The 23417-nt window shown below is 43.0% G+C and overlaps 1 protein-coding gene across 3 annotated transcripts in view; it reads right to left on the bottom strand.

The window, feature by feature from the left end:
• Window positions 1-23417, bottom strand: part of MYO1D (myosin ID) — a 275272-nt gene that overhangs the window by 95469 nt on the left and 156386 nt on the right. For all 3 annotated transcript variants that reach the window (XM_063138455.1, XM_063138456.1, XM_063138457.1), the window contains one exon: window positions 8309-8413. In XM_063138455.1, the coding sequence (XP_062994525.1) occupies window positions 8309-8413 (105 nt within the window). The remainder of the gene's footprint in view (window positions 1-8308; window positions 8414-23417) is intronic.

Genomic DNA, 23417 nt, shown 5'->3' with positions numbered 1-23417 from the left:
TTTGGAGTAGGGGTGCCTGAACTGTATGGCTGTGGGGCCTAAGAAGTGAAAGGCATGTCACAGGGACGGTTGCACCACCAGCCCTACAGCTTTCTGCAGGGACTTCTGCACAGGCCTCCACCCAGACTCAGAATGGCCAGAGCCCCTAGTGCCTGAAACATAGGAGACAGATGACCTCCCTGAGCCCTCATGAATGCAGCTTCCACAGAAGAAGCAGTCACCATCCTGAGCCAAGGTTGGGGCTGGAGGAGGCACCCTCCAGGAGGCCATGTGGACAGTTTTTCCAGCAGACATGTGGGAGGAGTTGGAAGATGGCTTCCAGAGCCTCCTTGCCCACCACGCGGTCCACCATCCGCCTTAGCCACAAAGTGAATTTGGAGGGCAGACCTGGCGTCATCCCCGGCTTGGAGTGGCACATCTTCACTCCCATTATGGAGAGCGACCCAGTAACACCTGAGATCCGAGAGGAGATGGAGCAGTTTGTCAGAACTGAAGTGGGCCACGTCCTCCCCTTCTGAGCTGTCACCTTCCCAACGAGGATCTGCAACACATTTTCATGGAGGCCAGCAAGGAGACCTTTGTGGAAATTGTCGCCATGGATGGTGAGACTGTCAATGAGGAAGCCCTAGGAGCTGCGGCTGTTGTTTACACAGAGGAGTTGGACAACCCACCAGAGGAGCTGGAGGAAGAAATGCAGGTGTTGATGCAGGCCCTGCTCCAGAAGCCCACCGACTGATGAATGTGCAGAGGTGTACCTGGCTTCACAACAAGCGGAAAGCAGACTGGCTGCAGGTGACGGAGGATCTGGTCACAGCCACAGAGGCCACTGGAGGAAGAATACATGACCTTTTCACATGCATGGCGGTTGAGACCAGACGCACCACTCATTGTGTGGGTGACGCACATGGCCACTGAAGCCATGCAGGGATGTGCTCAGGCCATAAGGGAGTCAGGGGAGGCTGTATGCCTAGGCCTTGTCAACCATGTCAACGCTTTGACCGAGGCCATGTCTGCCACTGACAACATCATCAAAAGAGACATGTGTGAGTGCATGGCTGCCGTCAACCACCAAACGGAAGCCATCAGGGCTTTAGCAATGGCCTTCAGAGGAGTCCAGTATGCCGCACAGCAACCAGGCCCCTACATGCCTCCATATAGATACATCCCACCCCAGCAGTTTATGCAGCACCCTCCTGCCCATGCATATGGGGCTCAGGACCATGTGCCTGCCACAGCAGGGTGCTCTGGGGTGGCATGGGGAGAAGTCGAAAGTGGTGCCCGCTGCTGCTCTGGAAGCCTGCAAAAGCATCCCTGCATCATACCACTCGACTCGGTTGAGGAGGGTGAGCAAGGGCCTGGGGGCAACCTTCCACATGAGGCTGATTGGGCAACCTATGACCCCTCTCCCCTCACCCTCCTCCTTGCTAGGGGCCTGCCCTCAGCAATGATGCCCATCGCTCCTGTCCAGTCTTTCTCCTCCCCCCGTGGCCACTGAAGAGTATTGAAAATGTCTGGAGGACAAGCTGCCACAGCTGCCATGGAGGCCATCATCCTGGCGGCGGTGGTTGATGGTGCAGATAACAATGAGGAGGATGCCCTCTGTGCGAGGTGGCAGCATCTCGGCTCCCTTCTACCCAGCCATCTCCTGTTTGCCGATGCTGGGGGTGCTTCGGCTGCTCCTCCTGGCTCTGTGGTGCCCGGGCTCCTAGACTGCTGCCCATCTGAGACAGGGCTGGTGAGGCTGAAGGGATGGTGGCCAGAAGCACGGCAGTGGATATTCTGCACAGCATCCCAATGCTGGCAATGGCTGAGGACCAGCTGGAGCAGTGCAATACTGTCCACTGCTGGGTACTCCCTCGGACCGACCCGTCTGAAAACAGATGCAGAATGTGGAGGGCTGGGATGATGACTGCTTCTGAGGCAACTTCCGCATGTCCCGCGTAACATTGGTGGCTCAGCTAGTGGCTGAGGTGACCCTGATTCTGCAGAGAGAATCCTCCATGATGAGGCCCTGTATTCCAGTCTCCCGTCAGCTTGTGTTGATGCTGTACAGACTGGCATTCAGCATAGGCTAGGATCTACCTGCCCATTTCCACGATCTTCGGGATGGGAAATCGACTGCCTGTGAAATCTTCCAGGAGACCATGAGAGTTTTGAATGAATTGTACCTTGATGACATCATCCGGGTGGGGGTCAAGAAGAAGAACATGCAGGGATTCCATGCTGTGGGCTTCCCACAGGTGGTGGGGGTGCTGGATTCTACGTACATGCGCATCCTGCCCTCCCCACGTGGATACTACAACTGCAAGCACTACTAGAGCATGGTTCTGCAGGCTCTGGTGGATGCAAGGGGGAGGTTCCTGGATGTATTTGCAGGGATATCGGGATGGAGCCACGACATGGCCATCTTCTGGGGAAAAAAAACCCATGGTGGACAAGCTGGCCTCAGGGCATGTCTTCTCTTCTGGGTTGCCCTCCATCTGCAGGCATCCTGTGGACCCTGTGGTTCTGACCAACCAGATGTTTGTCCTTCAGCCATGGCTGATGGCCATCCAGAAGAAGTTCAACTACTACCACTACCGTGCCTGGCTGCCTGTTGAGTGTGCCTTTAGGTGCCTGAAAGCACAATGGCGTTCTCTGTTTAGTCTGCTGGACCCTGAGTCTGACATCATCCTGGACATAATATCGTGCTACTGCGTTATGCACAACATCTGCGAGTCTCGTGGGGATGTGTTACTGGAAGACCACCTTGACCTGCCTCACCCAGGTGATGACAGTAATGCCATTCCGGTGGAAGGGAGGGGGCCTTTGCCAGCTGGAGAGCATGGGGCAAGGGCAGAGGCAGTGCAGGTGTGTCAAAGTATCAGGGAGTGGATCTGGGTGCACTACCCCCATGTGTGAGGAGCAGAAGTGGAGTGAGCATGACTGGACTGGCATCGCTTCCTGAGTGAGAAGGTCACTCCCCTTAATACTTCCCTTCCTGCAGTGAGGCTCAATGCTCTGACAAGCCCTAACCATTGTGACTTAGCAGGTGCCTTTGCCCACTGCAAAGGCGCTCTGCCTTTCTTACTAATATGGCAACCCTTTGGAATGCCCACATGGTTGTGTGCCCATTTCTGTAACCACTGATGAATAAAGATGCTTTCAATAGTGCTACTGCTCCCAGAAGTGCTTGTGTGAAGGGAACAGGCGTCTTGGGCTCTTGCTAGAGAAGTGGGGACTCGGGGAGGGCTGGCCGAGGTGTAGCGATTGATGGGGGGCTATGAGTGGCCACGTTGACTGGACAGGAGTTGGAGCCACTTGACGGTCAGGGCAACATGTCATGTGGGGAGTACCCGTGCAATAACACACAGTGAGTTGCCTATTCCCCCCTTTGTTGACTAATGTGTTGTCTGAACCAATCTAAAAGCATTCCATGGTTTTAGGACAAGTACAAAGAATAATTAAGTAATCATTGTATCCTACCTTTCTTCCAAGGAGCTCAGAGCACCATCTGGGCCCCTCTGAGGTAGGGTTAGGCTCAAACCTTTTGCCCAAAAAATGTGCACTTCAGCACTTAGTTCTCTGTAAGATTTAGGCAAGCTAAATCTTTCTTTCTGCATGCATCCTGGCAGCAGGTACAATCAATCAAGCATACAGTTCCTCTCGTACTGAGCAGGATTACTAGTGCAACAACATATATACTTCTTGCTTGAGATTGATCTATTTTTACTCTTTTTGGAGAGTTTTGAAGATGTTGTAACAGAATCAAGGCAAAGAAGTAGCTTCTTACTCTATTCCCTAGATAAGGAGAGGAGAATTTTACCAAGCCCTTTACTACTTTCTTAGGTCTCTTTAGGCAGTTCAGAAATTATAGTAACTTCATACGTGTTCCACTTAAAGCATCTGATGAAGTGGGTTTTAATCTATGAAACTGAATGCTAATTCAAGGGGGAAACATGATAGCACTCTTCAAATACTTAAAAGGTTGTCACACAGAGGAGGGCCAGGATCTCTTCTCGATCCTCCCAGAGTGCAGGACATGGAATAACAGGCTCAAGTTACAGGAAGACAGATTTCAGCTGGACATCAGGAAAAACTTCCTGACTGTTGGAGCAGTACGACAATGGAACCAGTTACCTAGGAAGGTCGTGGGCTCTCCCACACTAGAGGCATTCAAGAGGCAGCTGGACAACCATCTGTCAGGCATGCTTTAGGGTGGATTCCTGCATTGAGCAGGGGGTTGGACTCAATGGCCTTATAATTTTTGTGAACCGCCCAGAGAGCTTCAGCTATTGGGCAGTATAAAAATGTAATAAATAAATAAATAGGCCCCTTCCAACTCTACTATTCTATGATTCTATGATTTATTACAATATGTCAACAACTAAAACAGTCCATATGTGTGCTATACCTAAACCTTGAATTTGTAAACAGAAGGCTAACACAGTTATTCTATAATGTTAGTAACTTTTTCTAACAAGATGACAATCTGTCAATATGAAGGAGAGTTCAAAAGTTTCAAATAGCAAGAGATATTTCCTCCACAAACAGTTGGGTGATCTTAAGAAGATTATTGAACAAAACTCAATAAGGTTTTTATGTTTCTCTACAGAGTAGGTTCAAGGCAAACATTTCTCTGTTCTCTTAAGAATCCAACACGTGTATTGATCAGGTACTTCCCCAAGAGAAATGCTCAGTTATTTGCTTAATTGTCCTCTTGTCAAAAGTAAACATTCACATGGAAATCCCACAGGCAGTAGTGGAATAGCATTTGGAGCAGAAAACTGGTTCAAAATAATATCTTTGTGCTTTTCACCCTCGCAGCAGCCATTTTGTGATTTTGTTAAAGAAATAACATTCTCTTTTCACGAAAGGTGTCAAGTTTTATGACACTGTAAATCAGAGTAGGCAGATTGAAACAGACACGTCAGGGGCAGATGTTGAAGGGTGGGAAGTGGTGGCAAGGTGTTGGAGGATTGTTCCATGCAGCCATTAGCTCCCTAAGTTAGCCTGCTGTTCTCAGTGAAGTGAAGAAACTTGCCCCACTGTCGGTGTTAAATTAGGATTCAACTGCTACTTCGGTTAATTTTTATACTTGAAGTGGGGAGAGGCACCATCTTGTCCTTCACCTCAGGCAGCAAAATGTCTTAGGCTGGCCCTGATTCTGAGCTATAAAAAGTGCCACTTCGACAAGAAAGAATATAGATGAGCACCTACTTGGCAGAAGAATAGATTACGACTGAATGGAAAACCCCGTAGACCTCCAGAAAATTGGGACTGGGACCCAATTTACCAGGGAAAAGAGCTAGAGGACTCATTCCCAGGCTTCCAGGAACACATCCTCCAGCCCTCCCAGGGCTGATCTAGCCTTCTGCTGGGCTGGTGCGATCGCACCAGCCCAGCAGAAGGCTGAGGACTAGATCTAGATCTGTCAGGGGGGCTGGAGGAGGCATTCCCGGACTTCCAGGAACGTGTCCTCCAGCCCTCCCAGGGCCGATCTAGCCTTCTGCTGGGTCAGCGCCATCATGCCGGCCCAGCAGAAAGCCAAGGAGTAGGCCTAGATCAGCCGGGGGGGGCTGGAGGACTTCTGGGAATACATCCTCCAGCCCTCCCAGGGCTGATGTAGCCATCTGCTGGGTTGGTGCGATTGCCAGCCGAGGAGGAGGAGGAGAAGGAGGAGGAGGAGAAGTGTGCGAGTTGGGGTGTGTGATTTGGAGGTGATATTCCTATTAAATAATGCATTTTGACCCATAGACCTTCCTCTCCAATTTGTTTGATATAATTGGCATGATGTATGTTTTGTAACAATTGCTGATAATTGTTCATCCTTCTTAAACATCTTTTAAAAATTTGGCAGGGTTGCCATTATTATCATCAACATTATCATCATCATCAATCTCTTTTTTCTTGCTCATTGTGGTTTTTCTAGATGAATTTGATGGGCTTTGCCAAGTCATGCTGTCTTTTACTGATTCAGAAATTTCCTAACTGTTGAACATGTTTTAAGTATGGCTGCTTTCTTGATGTTGGCATGCAAGTATTTTGGTAGGCCTAATTTTTGAAGTTTTTCTGTAAAAAAATAATGATGTGATGCTGGTGACTGATGGGACTAACGGAATAATTGTAACTTTTTCTTTTTGCCATAGTTCTTTAACTTCCATAGCCAGTGGTGTATATTTTCTCTCTTGTCCTCTTCCTTTTCTGCAACCTATTTGTCATTAGGTATTGCTATGTCAATGAGGTAGATGTGCTTTTCTTAGTTGTTTTTGACTGTTATGTCTCGTTGAAGTTGAAACAAGCTAATTGGTGCTAGCCTTTAGTCCATTTTGGTCCATGGCTAATATTTGTAGGGTAATAGTATTTTATACTCTTTCTGAATGCTTGTTGGCTTGTTTGTTGCACTACATTTTTCTGACCTTGTCAACTGCTTCATTTGTTCGGTGGTAGCAGTATGCTGAATCTGTGACTATGGATATGAGAAAGGTGATGGGGAAAGAGTGTTAAATGTTCGGAAAGGTGAGACTATGGTCATCCAGTGAAGGATTTTCAGTCAGAAAAGATATTTGAGGGAAGGGGAGAGCGTACCCGCCCCACACTCCACGTTTGCTGTTATTGAATGTGGGTGTGCATGTGTGCTTTACTGTCGTTCCTATTACCCCCACTAAAAAAATATGCCAAAAAATCGCTTTATCTTTGCAGTGCACTTGTTCAATCCTTCTTTAAATCCTTTACCCTTGCCTTACCCTTACATTCCACCCCGCCCCACTCTAGTGCCTGCTGTTACTTTGTGTGTGTGTGTGTGTGTGTGTTTAAAGTCTAGTTCCACTACCCCCTGCACTAAAAAATCTTTTTAAAATACATGCCCTAAATCAAAGCAAGAAAGGCACGAACTGGCCCTGCGAGGCTGGCTGGTGGGCACATCCGTGCAGCATTTTGGCTGGCACCCTGCTAATGCAGGGCTGTGACAGGGTCACGGCAGTAGGAGGAAGCAAAGCAACCAGTGACCCAAGGATTGCCTTGGTTCAAGCAAGGAATGCACAGACTGCCCCTGCGAAGCGGGCACAGAGGAGGAGAGGCATAGAACACTGGGAGAAAGTGTTATCCCTCCAAGCCCAGCTACAGCCCCCAGGTGCCAGGCGGGCAGAGAGATGGGCTGGCACAGAGAGGCTGGCAGAAAGCAAACAAACCAGCCCTGAGAGGCAGGCACAGTGGTTCGAAACATAGACAGTGAGAGATGCTTTGGCATTCCCTTAATCAGAAATGCTAGGAGGCTAGGAGGAGGATCCTTTCAGGGTCCATCTTACTGCACTGCAAGCAGCACAGCCTAATAATAATAATAATAATAATAATAATAATAATAATAATAATAATAATTTAAAAAAGAGCCTGCCTGCCCACCAAATCTGCGACAGGAAAGGGGTCCTGCCCACCCAACACGTCTTAACTAAAAACTGGAGATCCCATCGATTAAAGGACTAAAACTGCTCAAGGTGCAAGACCCCAAAGAGGAGGTTTGACAACCTGAGTTTGAAGGGTATGGCTCCAGCGGTGGTGTGCTTTTTTTGTTTTTTTTTAATTAAATCCTCACACTTTAAAAAAAATCCTAAAAATCAGTGGATAGATGGATCTGCTGCAAACGTGGCTTCAATGAAGTGGAGCAATGAAGCTGCTTTGAAATTCAGGGAAGAGCAGCCCCTCAACAGAGCTTTGCTTCAAATTTCGAAGCAGAGTAGAGCCGCTCTGCACAGCCCTAGTTGCCACCCCATTCACCCATATTATAGTGTCTTCAGCCCCCACCAACACCTTCTAAATAAGCAGACTTGAAAGACATGATGCCTGCATCTGCCCTTTACATTTCAAAGCAGTGCTCCTTCCATCTTCAAGCTAACCTGCTTAAAGCAGAAAAGCCTATGAACCATTGCAAAAGTAGAATTCTTCAAAATGCGCTCCAACTATAGTTACCCCAGCATAGATTTTAATTTTATTCATGTATACCTTTAGGATGTTTTACAACCAATTGTAAGTTTGACTTCCAGATCCCTATCTCTTATGCCCACCTTTTTCTCATTTCTTTGCAATACATTAAAGCAGCCTCACCCAACCTGGCACAGTACTGATGTGTTGGACCACAACTCCCATCCTCCCCAGCCAGCATACTCCAAAACATCTGGAGGGCACCAGGTTGGAAAGATTACATTACAGGTTTTACTATTCTTTTATAACTCCCTTCTCTGAAGTCATGTAAATATATATATATTAAGCTTGTTTCCCTCCCTTTCACTTTCTGGAAGCTTTTTTTCATTCTGCAGCTGCTTGCTGTGCTTACCTTGCGGACATGAGATGAGAAAAGAACATTCATAAACTTGTCCTTTCTTTGCAACTCAAAGGCAATAGGGGTGATTGATCCTGCAGCCCGAGAGCTATCTGGAATCTAAAGGGGGAAACAGGAAAGCAGGCATGTAATTTAACCATCATTGAAACTGCCCAGAGTGTTTTGGCTATTGGGCGGTCTAAAAATGAAATAAATAAATAAATAAAGGCCACAGCACTTTTACCATTCCGGGTCAAGCAGCTAAGATATATATATGTATGTATGTGTGTGTGTATTCAGGACCTTATATAAGAAAAGATAATCAGTCTTCAAAATCTAGAATCGAATTTACATTGTTTCCAACCAAGTTGGTAAACTGAAGAGCTTGACCGTAGTTTCTAAAGCCCTAAAAATGTGAACATAAAATTTAATTCTGTTCTATGTTTATTTTCCATGCAACAAGACCTTCTTTTCAAATGATGATCACAGAAGGTAAAAGAGACTGGACCACACTAAAGGTCCTTTTAGTCCAGCATCCTGCTTGCTACAGTGCCAACAAAATGTGTTATGCCCAATCAGGGCATAATCAGGGCACAAGATTAGGTTCTGCAAATTGTTGCATGGAAAATAAACATATGACAGAATAGGACACAAATGCTCTTCCCTACTACTTCTACACACACACACACACACACACACACACACACAAATATTCAAACGCATACTGCCTCTGAACCTGATTAGTCACCACCATTCTAAATCCCATCAGTGTACGAGCTAGGATTCCCACCCCATCCCCATGTATACCACTTTACACTTATGTACCTTGGACCTCATTTATCATTCCACCAGTTTGGACAAATAGCCCCTTTGGGCCTGATCAGACAACACACTTAGCCATGGTTAGGCCACTAACCTTTTGCAGCAAGTAGTTAGTGAGCGTGTTTAAACCATACTTATGTAACTACCATTGTTAGGAATGGTTCCCACGACAAGCTAAGCCATACTGTTTAGCTCAAAATGCTTAACCATCATGGTTTAGCATGTTGTCTGAACATGGAGTTACTTGCAGTCCATCTGGAATTTCACTATCTTGAATATTCTGGTATCATTCTCAAGCTTAACTAGTTCACTGCTCAACCCTATTCTGAGATGTTTTTGAGCATGCTAAATAGCACCAGAACCAATGCAAACACTTGCTAGAAATCACTGCTTCCTACCTCTCATTGCAAGAACTGCACATTTATTCCAACTGTCTGCTTCCTGTTGTTTAACCAGTTACCAATCAATGGCAATCAATCACATGACTGCTAAGTTTAGGTGAGAGAATAACTTCTAGAGGGATAGCTGTGCTAGTCTGACAAAGCAAGAATAAAGAGCCTTGTGGCATGTTAAAGACTAACAGGTTTATTCTAACAAAGAATTTTGTGGGATCACTCCTATCCACATGTTTTTGAAACCCACAAAGAACTACAAAATCTTGATAAGGCAAGACTTTACTTTGCAGTAAGTAGCCATGCTGTTTCTTCCTCAACAGGCCTTGTTTCTTTTCCCCTTTCAGTAGGGGTTCCGCAAGGCTCAGTGCTTGGCCCGTTGTTGTTTTCCTTATACATGTTGCCCTCGGGCAAGCTTATTCAATCTCATGGCCTCCAATATCATCTGTACGCCGATGATACACAACTATATCTGTCATCTCCGGAACTTTCTCCTGATGTTCACGATCGTATCTCGGCATGTCTTTCAGATATCTCAGCTTGGCTGCTTCATCGTCGTTTGAAGCTTAATATGGCAAAGACTGAATTGCTTGTTTTTCCTCCTAAACCTTCTCCTCATCTCTCATTCTCTCTTACTGTCAATGATGTTACGCTTACTCCGGTCAAGGAAGCTCGTAGTCTTGGCTTTATATTTGACTCCTTGCTCTCCTTTATTCCTCATATTGAGGCAGTAGCTAAATCCTGTCGTTTTTTCCTGTATAATATTGCCAGGATTCGATCATTTCTGTCTGTCTCTTCTGCCAAGATGCTTGTTCATGCACTGGTTATTTCTCGGTTGGACTACTGCAACCTTCTTCTCACTGGCCTTCCTTCTTCTCACATCAGTCCGTTGGTCTCGGTCCACCACTCTGCCGCTAAGATCATCTTCTTGGCTCGCCACTCTGATCATGTTACTCCGCTTCTGAAATCTCTTCATTGGCTTCCAATTCACTTCAGAATCCAATATAAACTTCTCTTGTTAACCTTCAAAGCTTTTCACAGTCTAGCTTTTCACAGTCTAGCTCCTTCCTATCTCTCCTCTCTCATCTCACACTATTGCCCCGCTCGTGCTCTTCGCTCCTCTGATGCCATGTTTCTCGCCTGCCCAAGGGCCTGTACTTCCCTTGCTCGGCTTCGTCCATTTTCTTCTGCTGCCCCTTACGCCTGGAACGCTCTTCCAGAACATTTGAGAACTACAAGTTCAACCGCAGCTTTTAAAGCTCAACTAAAAACTTTTCTTTTTCCTAAAGCTTTTAAAACTTGATGTTGTGCGGACTTTATACTGCTAGTCTTACCCTACCCTGTGCCTGCTTACCCTACCCTGTGCCTGTTGGCATTCTCTTCCCCTCCTTATTGTTTTACTATGATTTTATTAGATTGTAAGCCTATGCGGCAGGGCCTTGCTATTTACTGTTTTACTCTGTACAGCACCATGTACATTGATGGTGCTATATAAATAAATAATAATAATTGTTTCTATATGCTTAATAATTCTGCCTTTAATAACACTTTTGACCAGTTTGTATTGAATAGATGTTAATTGATGTCCTCAATTCCAGGACACCCCCACTTCCAATCCTTATTTAAAGATCATGTTACATTGGCTACTTTACAAACCTCTAGTACAGGGGCCAATATTAGGGGCAAGCTGCATGTTTTGATTAGAAGATCAACAATTTCACATTAAACTTCTTTAAGAATTAATGGATGGTTGCCATTGAGAACTGGTAATGTTAATGTCCTGAAATACTCCCATTAAGAGATCTTTTAGCTTTCATAGTAGTGTGTCTTGTTAAGGGCTAATCATGGGGTGCTTGTTTTGACTGAGTAGTGGTGCTTAATTTAGATTTGTGGACATGACAATAGTGCTTTCTTTCTGGCAAGATCGCTTGCCTAATAGTTCTGTCTTGACTCTAAGCCCTGGACCTGCTCCATTCTTTGGCTGTCTATAAAAGTGAAAACACCAACTGTTGCCAAATTTTCATGGGGTTTGACTGTACCTGCTCTACTGCCAAGCAGCTTACTAACAATAACTTTCTTGACTCTGTTGATTAACAATGCTGGCATCCTCTTGGTCTTCCCAAATCTGTCATATACATTCTAATTTGAGCTTCTATGATAGGAGTAAGCAACCTGGTCCTCCAGACATTTTGAATTACAACTTCCATAAGCCCTGACTACTTGTCATCCTGACTGGGGCTTATGGGTATGGTAGTCCAAAGCATCTGGAGGATACCAGTTTGCTTATCCCTGTTCCGTGGTCCTAGTTTTAAATAACCTCCAGCTGGGAGCCATTTCATCCTCTTGACTTTCCCTTTCTATGTCCTTTGAATTACACCCCCTCCTTTCTTTTAGAAGTTTCCTCTTTTGACATTAAATGTGACTGTGTTGGACAATTTTGCATATTTAAAGCACTGGGTTCCCATTCAGCTCAGTAACACATCTCACACAAGATCCTTGGCATTACTCAAGATTAAATCCAGATTTGCTTTTCCTCTGGTCAATTCCATGACCACTTGCTCTATGCCACAGTGATTTGGGATATCCAGAAATTCTGTCTGTTTATCATGACCAAACATGCATTTACCCAATCTATCTGATGGCAGTTGAAGTCATCCATTATAACAACATTTTCTCCTGCAGAAGCTTTTCTGATTTCTTTCTATGTTTAAAGATCTCCATTAGCATTTTGATCAGGGAAGTAATAGGATGTCCCCAGTACTAAATTATTTTTCAGGACTAGTATTACTATCCAACGATTCTGTTATTCCTCTTAAAGAGCAATCCTATGGGCCCCTAGACAGCATGGGGGGGGGGGGGGCAATAGGAAAGATCAGATGCCTGGATCTGAGGTTGGAGGCAACACTCTGACTTCTTTTTGCATTTTAACAATTCTATTGTTTTTTACAAAGGAATAAAATGTACAAAAACAACGATCCTCCTTTTTCTTTAAGTTGCTCATCCATAAGACCCAACAATAATGTTTTTGGTTTCATTTGTAATTTTGTCTTTAATATTTTTTGCATTGACAAATGGATCTGAGTCTATTTTGTTGTTGTTGCTTTTTTACATGGTAAAAAGTTCCTTCTTGTTCTTCACATTTCCAACAGTCTCCCAAACAACCCCTGTACATTTTTGCTAATTTTGAGGGAGACATATACCATCTATACATTATCTTGTAAAAAATCTCCTTAAGTGTGGTACTTAATGTATATTTTAAACCTCTTACCCACATATTTTTCCATAATTCCATTGGTACATTATACCCAAAGTTTTGATCCCATTTTATCATACAATCCTTTGTTTGTTCATTCTCTGTCTCAAGCTTTAACAATGGCTTATAAACCTTAGAGATAACATGTTCATCATTAGTACATAGAGCTACTTCAAACATTGATTTATTTCCTCAAATCCGCATTCTTTTATGTCTCTCTTAAACTTATTTATTTATTTATTTATTTATTACATTTCTATACCGCCCAATAGCCGGAGCTCTCTGGGCGGATCACAAAAAAAATCCATTACTGACAGATTACTTCTCCGTAATCTGTCAGTAAGAGAACCATATGGCTCTCCTTTAACAGCCCTTCTCTTTGTTTGTACTCCCCTTGAGACACTTCCAATACATCGCTATACTTCAACCATTTGTGCCCAGTAGACAATTCTCTTCTAAAGAAGGCCTCCTGGGCCGTTACCCACATTGGTGTTTTCTGGCAGAGTCTCGATTTATATTTGTTCCATACCCTTAGAATTGTATGTCTGACAAAGTGATTATTAAACTCCACATTGACCTTAGCTTTCTCATATCACAAGTACCCATGCCACCAAACCTTAATTCATGGCCTTCGAGCCCCAATAGTAGTCTATTCTCCAACAGTGCCCATTCTTTCATCCAAACCACAACAGGCAGAGAAATACAGGCCACAGCTAGACCTAAGGTTCACCCCTGCCTGAGCACTGGATCCCCTGTGTGTCACCTAGATGAACAGGTTTGACCCCTGGATGATCCAGGGATGAACCTGAGGTCTAGCTATGGCCACAGTTTCAAGTCCAGTAACCCCAGCCTTCCTCTTTGACATCAGGAAATATTTTAAGTTTAATTCTTGGTTTTCCTCCTTGCCATATAAATGTAGATTTTTCTCTCTGCCATTGCTTGAATGTTAAGTCCCCCATTACAATAGGCACTGTAAGAATAACATTCTTGGCAGTACATTCATTTACTTTGTTCTTGTGGTTTCATGTTCTTAGTTAATATTTTTGTTTTCTGCTTATTGACCTTGAAACCCGCTACTATTCCAAACTCTCTCAACTTGCTCATCAAGGTCTCAGTTCTTTTTAAAGGGTCCTCCAATGTAAGGACCAAATCAACTGCAAATGCTCTCAGTTTATAGGTCTCTTTTTTCATCTTTATTCCACTGATTTGCTCCTCTTGTCTTATATCTTGATTCAAAACTTCCAACAACAAAATAAATAACAAGGTCAATAATGGACAGCCCTGTCTTGACCCTGTTTGTATGTCACATGACCTGGTAAAGTCTCCATTGATAATTATTTGGGCTTTTTGTAGGTTATAAATTGATTTCACCCATTTAATACAATTCTCCCCAAAGTCAGATAGTTCCAGTATCTTGAACATAAAGCTTCAATTAAGAGTATCAAATGCTTTCTCTGCATCTAAGAAGACCAATGCTGCTTGTTTTTCTAGATGTTTTTCCAAATATTCCACCACATTTAACACCACTCTTACATTGTCCCTCAAATGTCTTTTTCGTAAAAAGCCACTTTGATCTTCATGGATGAGACCTTGTAATACCTTCTTAAGCCTTTTTGCCAAAATTGCTGCAAATAGTTTCTAGTCATTATTGAGTAATGATATTGGTCTAAAGTTCTTAGTCATGGTTGGGTCTTGTCCTTCCTTTGGTATGAGTGTTATGTACGCAGTCTTCCACGCATCAATATAGAGTTTGCTGTAGCTTGTAGCGGTTGCAATAATTCCTCCTCAAACTTCTTATAGTAGAGACCAGGAAGACCATCAGGACCTGGAGACCATCAGGACCTCAACCATTTTACATATCGTTATAGGCTCATTCATTCTTTGTTTTTGTTCTTGCGTTATTCTTGGTAAGTTTTGTTTCTTTAGATATTTATCCACTAACTCTGCTGAGACCTCCTGTCCTTTGTAGAGGTTTGTATAATATTGGTGAAAGGCCTTTTGGATAGCCGTGGCTTCTATAAGTTCGACTCCACCCTCTTTTATTTTAATTATCGGTTTCTTTTCTCTTTTCCCAGCCTGTAGGCTAACCATTTTCCTGTTTATTTACTGATTCAAAATCTCTTTGCTTCACGTAGTTTAGCTTTATTTGCATTTCTCTTGTTGTTAACATAGATAGCTGTTGCTGTAGCATTTTAATTTGTTGCAAAATACTCGTCTTTCTCGGGTCCTGCTTTAATTCTTGCTCTCTCTTTTTTTATCTCCTCCAGTATATTTTGTGCCTTTTCTTCTCTTTTCTTTTTGAGTTGGTGGTTTTGTTGGATAAATTGTCCCGTCACAAATGCCTTGCTCGCATCCCAGACCATTCTCATCTCTGTTCCTTTGTTCAGGTTCAGTTCAAAGTATTCTTTTAGTTTCTTTTTAATTTTATTGACCGTATTTTTTTCTTGTAGTAACATTTCATCGAGTCTCCATCTGAAAGTGGTTCCTTTCCTTCTGCATTCCATTTTTATGGGATTATGATCTGACAAGGATTTAGGTAGAATCTCTATTTTCTTGACTTTGGTCAGATCAAAGAAATTTTAGGGAGTTCCTTGGCTAAATTTGATCTTTTTCTCTGAGGTTCTGTCAATATGTGGTAGAAACACTCCATTCCAATCTCCCATCAGACACCAACTCTTGTAGTGTAAATCTGTCAGGTTGGACAGAAGCCCGTCACAGAATTCCGCTTTACGCTCATTGGGGGCATATATTCCCAAGACCATTGTCGGTACTCCATCAAGAGTGTTTCTTACACCTACAGATCTCCCCTGTTCGTCTGACAATATTAATTCTGGATTAAGTTGTGGCTTTACATAAAAAACTATGCCATTTTTCTTATTTGTACTTGCAGAGATGAATTCCTTTCCCAAATTCTTATTAGTTAAGTAGTTGATATCTCTTTTCCTAATATGAGTCTCTTGTAGACAGATAATATCATAATTACTTTTTCTTAAATGATGAAATATTTTATTCTTCTTTTGGGGGGCATTTATGCCATTAATATTCCACGTTAAAAAAATTTTTTTTTTTTTAATACTATTTTTATTGATTTTCAAGTAAGGACAAATACAATAAGTACACAGAGTAAAAGAAAACACTCAACAACAATATAGATGTTCCCACAGCACCACTATAAAAAAGCATGGGTGTTCATTCCTTCAATAAGCACTTGGTACAGAAAAAGATGCAGGTTAAGTTAGAACCTCTGACCAAAAGGATTCCTGAGTCATTGGGGGTCTAGGTTCGCCAGGATTCATATTAATAAATGTGAAAAAGTCCAACCAGTTTTCCACAAATGTGTCTGATGTTATTTCTCCTCTTGCTAACCTGCTATGTTGTGTCAATTTATCATTTAAAGCTAGTTTCAAATCTTATCAAACCAGCGTTGATGGTCAAAAGGTCTGTTGCTTTTCCAGAACTGGGCAATTTCCCACCTGGCTGCAACCAGCAAATGGGTGACCAAGGCTTTGGGAATAATGTTTCTATTGGCATTCCTAAAAATAGAAAGTAGAGCCAGTGCTGGGTCAGTTTCTACTTCAGCATGAATAATGTTTGTAATGGTTTGGAAAACCCTTGACCAAAAAGTTTTGACCTGTTGACATTCCCACCAAAGATGAATATAAGTGCCAGGAACGGAGCAACCACGCCAACAGAGCGGGGATATATTACCACTAATATGGTGCAGTCTAACAGGGGTGATATACCACCTGTGAGCGATTTTCAGAGTGAGCTCTTTAACTTTTGCTGATATTGTTTTATAGGGTGCTGATTGCCACAAGCTTTTCCATTCACCTTCAATGAAACTGGTGCACAGATCATGTTCCCAAATGATTTTTAACCCTTCCTTATCTGGGAATTGACAATCCAACATCATGTGATATATATCAGAAGCCCCCCCTTTAACCTTTCTAGAATAAGTCAGGCAAGCTTTCTCAAATATAGTAAGCGAGCGTGGAATGTTATGGAATTGATATAGAGCATTTGCAAAAGAGACAATTTGCATTTTTTGGAGCCAGGTACAAGGGAGTGGGCTCAGTTTTGCCTCTAATTGTTGCATTGATATGATTTTTCCTTGTATAAAGAGATCACGAATATGGAAAAAACCTTTTTCTTCCCAACCTGCAAATTGTCTATACTTAAATTGATCTCTGAATCGGGGGTGGTCTAAAATCTGAGTTAGGGGGGAAGGGGATGGTGCAAACCATTTTGCCCACTTTGCCCATACCTTTAAATTTGCTTTCAAAAACGGGTTATTAATTGTTTGAATATGTTTTTTCAGTGTTGGAAGGAATGGGATCGCCCTGATCATAGGGATGCAGGGGGCGCTTTCAATTGACACCCACGGGATTGCTGTCTCATTTCTAATTATTTTGAGCAGTTGCCTCAATTGAAAAGCATCATGGTACAGCCTAAGATTTGGGACACCAAACCCCCCTAGTTTAGTTGGTCGGAAGAGTGTTGCTTGATTGACATGGATGCGTTTGCCCCCTCCACTGAATGTGCATAGAGCTTGTTGCCAACGTTTGAACTCATTTCCAGGAATCTCTACTGGCAGGGTATGAAATAAAAAAGACAGTTTAGGCAACAAAGTCATTTTCAGGGCTGCATTCCTCCCTAGTCAAGATAATTTAAGTTTCTTCCACAGTGTCATATCTTTTCTTAGCGCATTCCATAAAGGATCAAAATTGCGTATACGCAGTTGTTTGATTTCCTTAGTGATCTGAATGCCTATGTATTTTAAACTGCCAAATCTTAAAGTGACTTTGGAAATTCGTTGAATATTTTTCTGTTCAACCAAAGGGATATTAACACAGAGCAAATCAGATTTGTCATAATTGACCTCCAGACCAGCAACTTCCTTGAAGGTATCCAGGGCCGGATCTACACTATTGCTTTAAAGCGCTTTATAACAGTTTTATAGCGCTTTAAAGCAGTTAAAGCGCTTTATAACTGTTACAAAGCGCTTTATGCGGCAGGGTCTTGCTATTTTATTGTTTTACTCTGTACAGCACCATGTACATTGATGGTGCTATATAAATAAATAATAATAATAATAATAATAATAATAATAATAATAATAATAGTGTAGATCCGGCCCAGATGTGTGCGAAGAGCAGGAAGAGCAACCTTAGGTTCTGTTAACATAAGCAATATATCATCAGCAAAAACGTTGATGCAATGATGCCTCCCATTTATTCTAGGCCTCGATATAGCTGGGTCTGCCCGAATTGAGGTTGCTAGGGCTTCTATTGCAATGGCAAAGATAAGTGGAGAGAGTGGGCAGCCCTGACGTGTGCCTCTAGTTATTTGAAACCTTTTTGATTCCCAAGAGTTAACACATACTGCTGCCTTAGCATCAGAGTACAATTGCTTCAATACCTTAAGAAATTGATTACCAAACGCCATTTTATGAAATAAGCGGAAAATAACAGGCCATTCCAAGTGGTCAAATGCCTTGAAAACATCAAGAGAAAACAGTGCCAAAGGAGACTTTTGGCTTTCGCTGTGGTGAATTAAGTTAAGTATCCTGCGCACTGAATCTGCTAAGTGTCGACCTGGCATAAAACCTGTTTGATCTTCATCTACATATTCTGTTATAAACTGGTTCAGACAATAAGCAAGCAAGGATGTGAAGAGTTTAGCATCCTGATTAAGAAGCGCTATTGGGCAATAAGAGTTCACTAGGTGGGGATCTCGTCCTGGCTTAGGAATGGTTATCAATCGCGTGCGTTTCCAGGATTCTGGAATCTCCCCACCTTCTAAAATAAAATTAAATAATCTCACTAAATAGGGAGTACGGGTGACTTTAAAAGCTTTATAAAATTCCCCCCAAGACCATCTATGCCTGGTGATTTCCCATTTTTAAAACGTTTTATGGTCTCTTCTATCTCCTCAGCTCTTATGGGACTATTAAGAAGAGTTCTATGTTCTACTTTTTATTTAGGGATAATCAGCCTGTCTAAGAATGCGTCTATCTTGGTCACATCAGGGCTGTCTGTAGTATATAATTTTTGGTAGAAATTTTCAAATGCCTTACAAATTTCCTCATTCTTATAAAGAAGGTCCCCCTGAGGTGACTTGATATGTGAGACCTGAGATTTAGCTGTTTTTCTGTGTAAGGCTTTGGCTAAAAGCCTAGAGCTTTTGTTGCCAAATTCGTGATAATAACGATTAAGAAATGCCAAGGATCTATGTACAGTATGTGTGTCTAAAGCAGTAAGTTCACCACGTTTACCCATTAGTTGTCTGTATGTCCTTTGACTGCCGGTGTGTTTATGAAGCGCTTCCAGATGAGAAATGTCGTACAGCAGCCTGGTGCGTGCTGCCTCTCTCTTCTTCTTTATCTGTGAAGCCTCTTTGATGCACGATCCTCGAAGAACTGCTTTCATAGAATCCCATAAGATATCGGTTGAGATTTCTGGCAGGTCATTGAATTGGAAGTATTCAGAGAGATCTTTTTGTAGTTGTTCTCAAACCAATTGTTTAGTTAAAAGACGAGGGTCCAAGCGCCAGAAATAAGAGTTGGGGTGATCTTCTGAAAGTGTGAAGTCAATCCAAATTGGGGCATGATCTGACATTGTGATGTTGCCTATGTCAACTGTAATCACTTTGTCCTTTAAGGGCTCAGATAAAAGAAGATCTATGCGGGAGTAGGAGCGATGTCTTGCAGAAAAACAGGAAAAGTCTCTATCCTGCGGATGTAGAACTCTCCAAATATCACGCAAGCCCTGTTCCTGAAGAAGGTCCGTGAGAAAAGTTGAGGATTGGGGTCGACCAGACTTAGCCTTAGAGCGATCCACCTCATCATTGGGTACAGTGTTGAAGTCACCTCCAAGGATTACCTGACCCTTTTTAAAAGTGTCTAGGGTAGAAAACATACCCTGAAGGAATGAGCATTGATTAACATTAGGGGCGTAGATAGATCCAATTGTGAGTTGCTCAGAGCCCAAGAGTCCCGAAATGAAAATGTAACGGCCTTGTGTATCACAGCATGTGTCCAAGATCTGAAATGGGCATTGGTTAGCCACAATTATGGGTACTCCTCTTGATCTGGAAGAACCAGGGGAGCATACATAGTGTTTAATCCATCTGGCCTTAATTTTGTTTTTCAATTGAGATTTCTGATGGGTCTCTTGTAGCAGAACGATGTCGGGTCGCTCTTTCCTGAGCAGCAGTTCCACTTTGGCACGTTTTATTATGGAACCCAGGCCCTTTACATTAAATGATAGAATTTTCAGTTTGTCAGCCATCAGAGTCCAGAAAAAACAAAGCTATTGGTAAGCAGTGCTTAGATGATATGAACCACTGCATAGAAAGCAAAGTAGAGGATATAGGACACCCAGTGAAAGCATGCGCGTGGAGGGAACTGCCATGTTGAGCAACATTAATAGAACAAAACAACATCACAAACAAGCGCCCCCGACTGGCTGAGGCCTGAACAAGCGAGAACTCCACGAAATCCCTAGAAGTGATCGTCACCTGTGGGCGTTTCCAGGGGGCAGCAGGAGGGGAAATAAATCTAAACATCTGATCTGAAAATCATAAAGTTCTTTTGAACCGTGGGCATTGCTGAAAGCCCACATAGATGGGGTTATAGATATTGAAGGAACTCCTGTTAAATATGTGTGTGGGAGGTACAGTACAGGGGATTGGGTGAAAGCCAAGCCTCCCTAGTAAGCCATACAAATCAATGAGTATCCACATTCAATCTGGGTGAGGGGAGCGACTGTGGTCTGGAGAACCATCTGCCCTTGTTAGACGACGTCGAATTCCAGACCTTCTATTGTGCCCTCGAGCAGTTGATCAATCTGGAGAACGGCCACGTGAGCCCATGGGAGTGTCATCTGTAACAAAGTCTGGAGGATCCAATGTAGGCTTTTCAATAAGGCAATCGCCTGGGTTCCAGATGAGGCTGTGTAGAAACGACCATCTTGCTGAACCACTAGTTTAAAGGGGAAGCCCCAATGGTAACGAATGTTGGCCATACGGAGAACATCTGTGAAAGGTTTAAAACGCAGACGATGTGCTAGGGTGTCTGGGCGTAAGTCCTGATAAATCTGAAGATCTACGCCCTCATATTTGATAGTACAGAGATTGCACAAAGCTTTGTATATTTGCTCTTTCTTTGTATACCATTCAAAGCATATAATAATGTCCCTCGGGGGACCGCCATTGTTGTTTGCCCTTCCCAAGGATCGATGTGCCCTCTCTATGTCTTCTCCTGAAATCTGGGTTCCTAAGTTTAAGCCAGAAAGCCAGGTTGTTATGAACTTGAACATGTCTCCCCCCTCTTCTTTTTCTGGGATCCCACGTACCCTAAAATTTCGACGTCTGCTGTGATCTTGATGTTCCTCCAGCTGAATGTGCAAATCTCTCACTGCATCTGTCATTTTCTTAATTTGGGATTGTGATTTTATCCCCATTTCCAGGGCTGTATTGCAGTTTCAGCCTGTTTGTTGGCTAATTCTTTTACTGTGACTTCTAGTGTTTTAAAGGCTACAGTCCAGCTTTCTGTTAAATCATGTTTTAATTGCTTGATGTATTGGAGATTGTGATTGCTAACAGTCTCCTCTGACTCCCTGTTGTTTTTTCCAGCCTTAGGCTTTGTCGCCGCCATTACGGCCTGCTCAGTTTTATCTGCACTGTCAAATAGGCTGTCAGTGTCAAGGCCTCTGAGACTTTTTTTTTTTGCAGCTTCTCTCCTTGGCTGCAGTCTCTGTTGCATCCCCTCACTATTCCCCCCACTTTTAAGAAAAAACTAGTGCTTAAAGCCAGTTTCCAAATGCTTACTGTGCCCACGGTTCAGAGCAGCAAGAGATTAGGCCTCCATCTTGAGCAGAGCCAAGCCACGCCCCCTCCACGTTAAAAATTTATAATCCATTGTTTTAGCTATATTTTTTAATGGTTGTGCTTTTATTTGTGTGTCTCTTTATCTCTGCTCACTCCTTCCTCTCCATCTTGTTGAGTATCCTTCAAGTCAACTTTGAATTTTTCTATGAAATTTCTCACTTTTTGTATAGAGTTCAGGTTAAATCTCTCTCCCTTGTATGTAAAGACGACTCCCACCAGGAAATCCCATCTGAATCTGATCTTCTCATTAAGGATGTTTGTTGTAAACATATAGTCTTTCTGCTTGCCTAACATTGTCATAGGAATTTCCTTCAATAAAATAATCTCTTTGCCATGAATTTTCATTTTTTGCTCATAGTGTAGTTGTAGAATTTTATCTCACACCATCTTTCTCACAAAATGCAGCAGCACATCCCTGGGCCAGACTCTTGTTTTTGCATATGCAGAGTTCACCATGTAGATTCTATCTATTTCCTGTTCCACGCAATCTTCTGATTTGCCCAATGCCATTGCTAAACTCTTTATTACTTCAGCTCTAAGATTGCCATCTTTAATCTCTTGCAGAACTAATCTCAATCTCAGGATGTGTTACTTTGCTTGTAGTTCAAGTAGCGCCCATTGGTCCTGTTCACGTTCCAGTGCTAAGGTCATTGCGTCTGCCTTTGTCTCCAGAGCATCCACTCTATTTGTGACTGCCTGCACATCTTCAGTCACTTTGTTTAAGGCACTATCAATTTTTCTGATTTCTTGCATTAGCTCCTCTTTTGTCCCCTTCACTTCTTCTTTCAGTTCCTGAATCTTCTTTTCAAGTCTGTTCTCAAAAGATTGTAATTTATCAGCAATCCCATCCATTTCATGTCCTAACAAGTCTATGATCTTTTGGGATTGATCTGTAGTTGACATCTGGGAAACAGGGGAGACAAGGGAACCTCTCCTTGTTCCCACCCCTTACATTAAAGAGCTGGCCAGCTGGAGCTCAATAAATCAAAATGTGGGAATCATAGAATAGTAGAGTTGGAAGGGGCCTATAAGGCCATCGAGTCCAACCCCTGCTCAATGCAGGAATCCACCCTAAAACATACTTGACAGTTGGTTGTCCAGCTGCCTCTTGAATGCCTCTAGTGTGGGAGAGCCCACAACCTCCCTAGGTAACTGGTTCCATTGTCATACTGCTCTAACAGTCAGGAAGTTTTTCCTGATGTTCAGCCAGAATCTGACTTCCTTTAACTTGAGCCCGTTATTCCATGTCCTGCACTCTGGGAGGATCGAGAAGAGATCCTGGCTCTCCTCTGTGTGACAACCTTTTAAATATTTGAAGAGTGCTATCATGTCTCCCCTCAATCTTCTCTTCTCCAGGCTAAACATGCCCAGTTCTTTCAGTCTCTCTTCACAGGGCTTTGTTTCCAGACCCCTGATCATCCTGGTTGCCCTCTTCTGAACACGCTCCAGCTTGTCTGCATCCTTCTTGAATTGTGGAGCCCAGAACTGGATGCAATACTCTAGATGAGGCCTAACCAGGGCTGAATAGAGAGGAACCAGTATGTCACATGAATTGGAAGCTATACTTCTATTAATGCAGCCCAAAATAGCATTTGCCTTTCTTGCAGCCATATCACTGTTGGCTCATATTCAGCTTGTGATCTACAACAATTCCAAGATCCTTCTCGTTTGTAGTATTGCTGAGCCAAGTATTCCCCACCTTGTAACTATGAATTTGGTTTCTATTTCCTAGATGTAGAACTTGGCATTTGTCCCTATTAAATTTCAT

This window comes from Elgaria multicarinata, chromosome 11 (genome assembly GCF_023053635.1).
Source record: "Elgaria multicarinata webbii isolate HBS135686 ecotype San Diego chromosome 11, rElgMul1.1.pri, whole genome shotgun sequence".
NCBI classification, from domain to species: Eukaryota; Metazoa; Chordata; class Lepidosauria; order Squamata; family Anguidae; genus Elgaria; species Elgaria multicarinata.
Note: the sequence above shows the minus strand (reverse complement) of the source record. Positions and strands in the feature narration are given on the sequence as shown.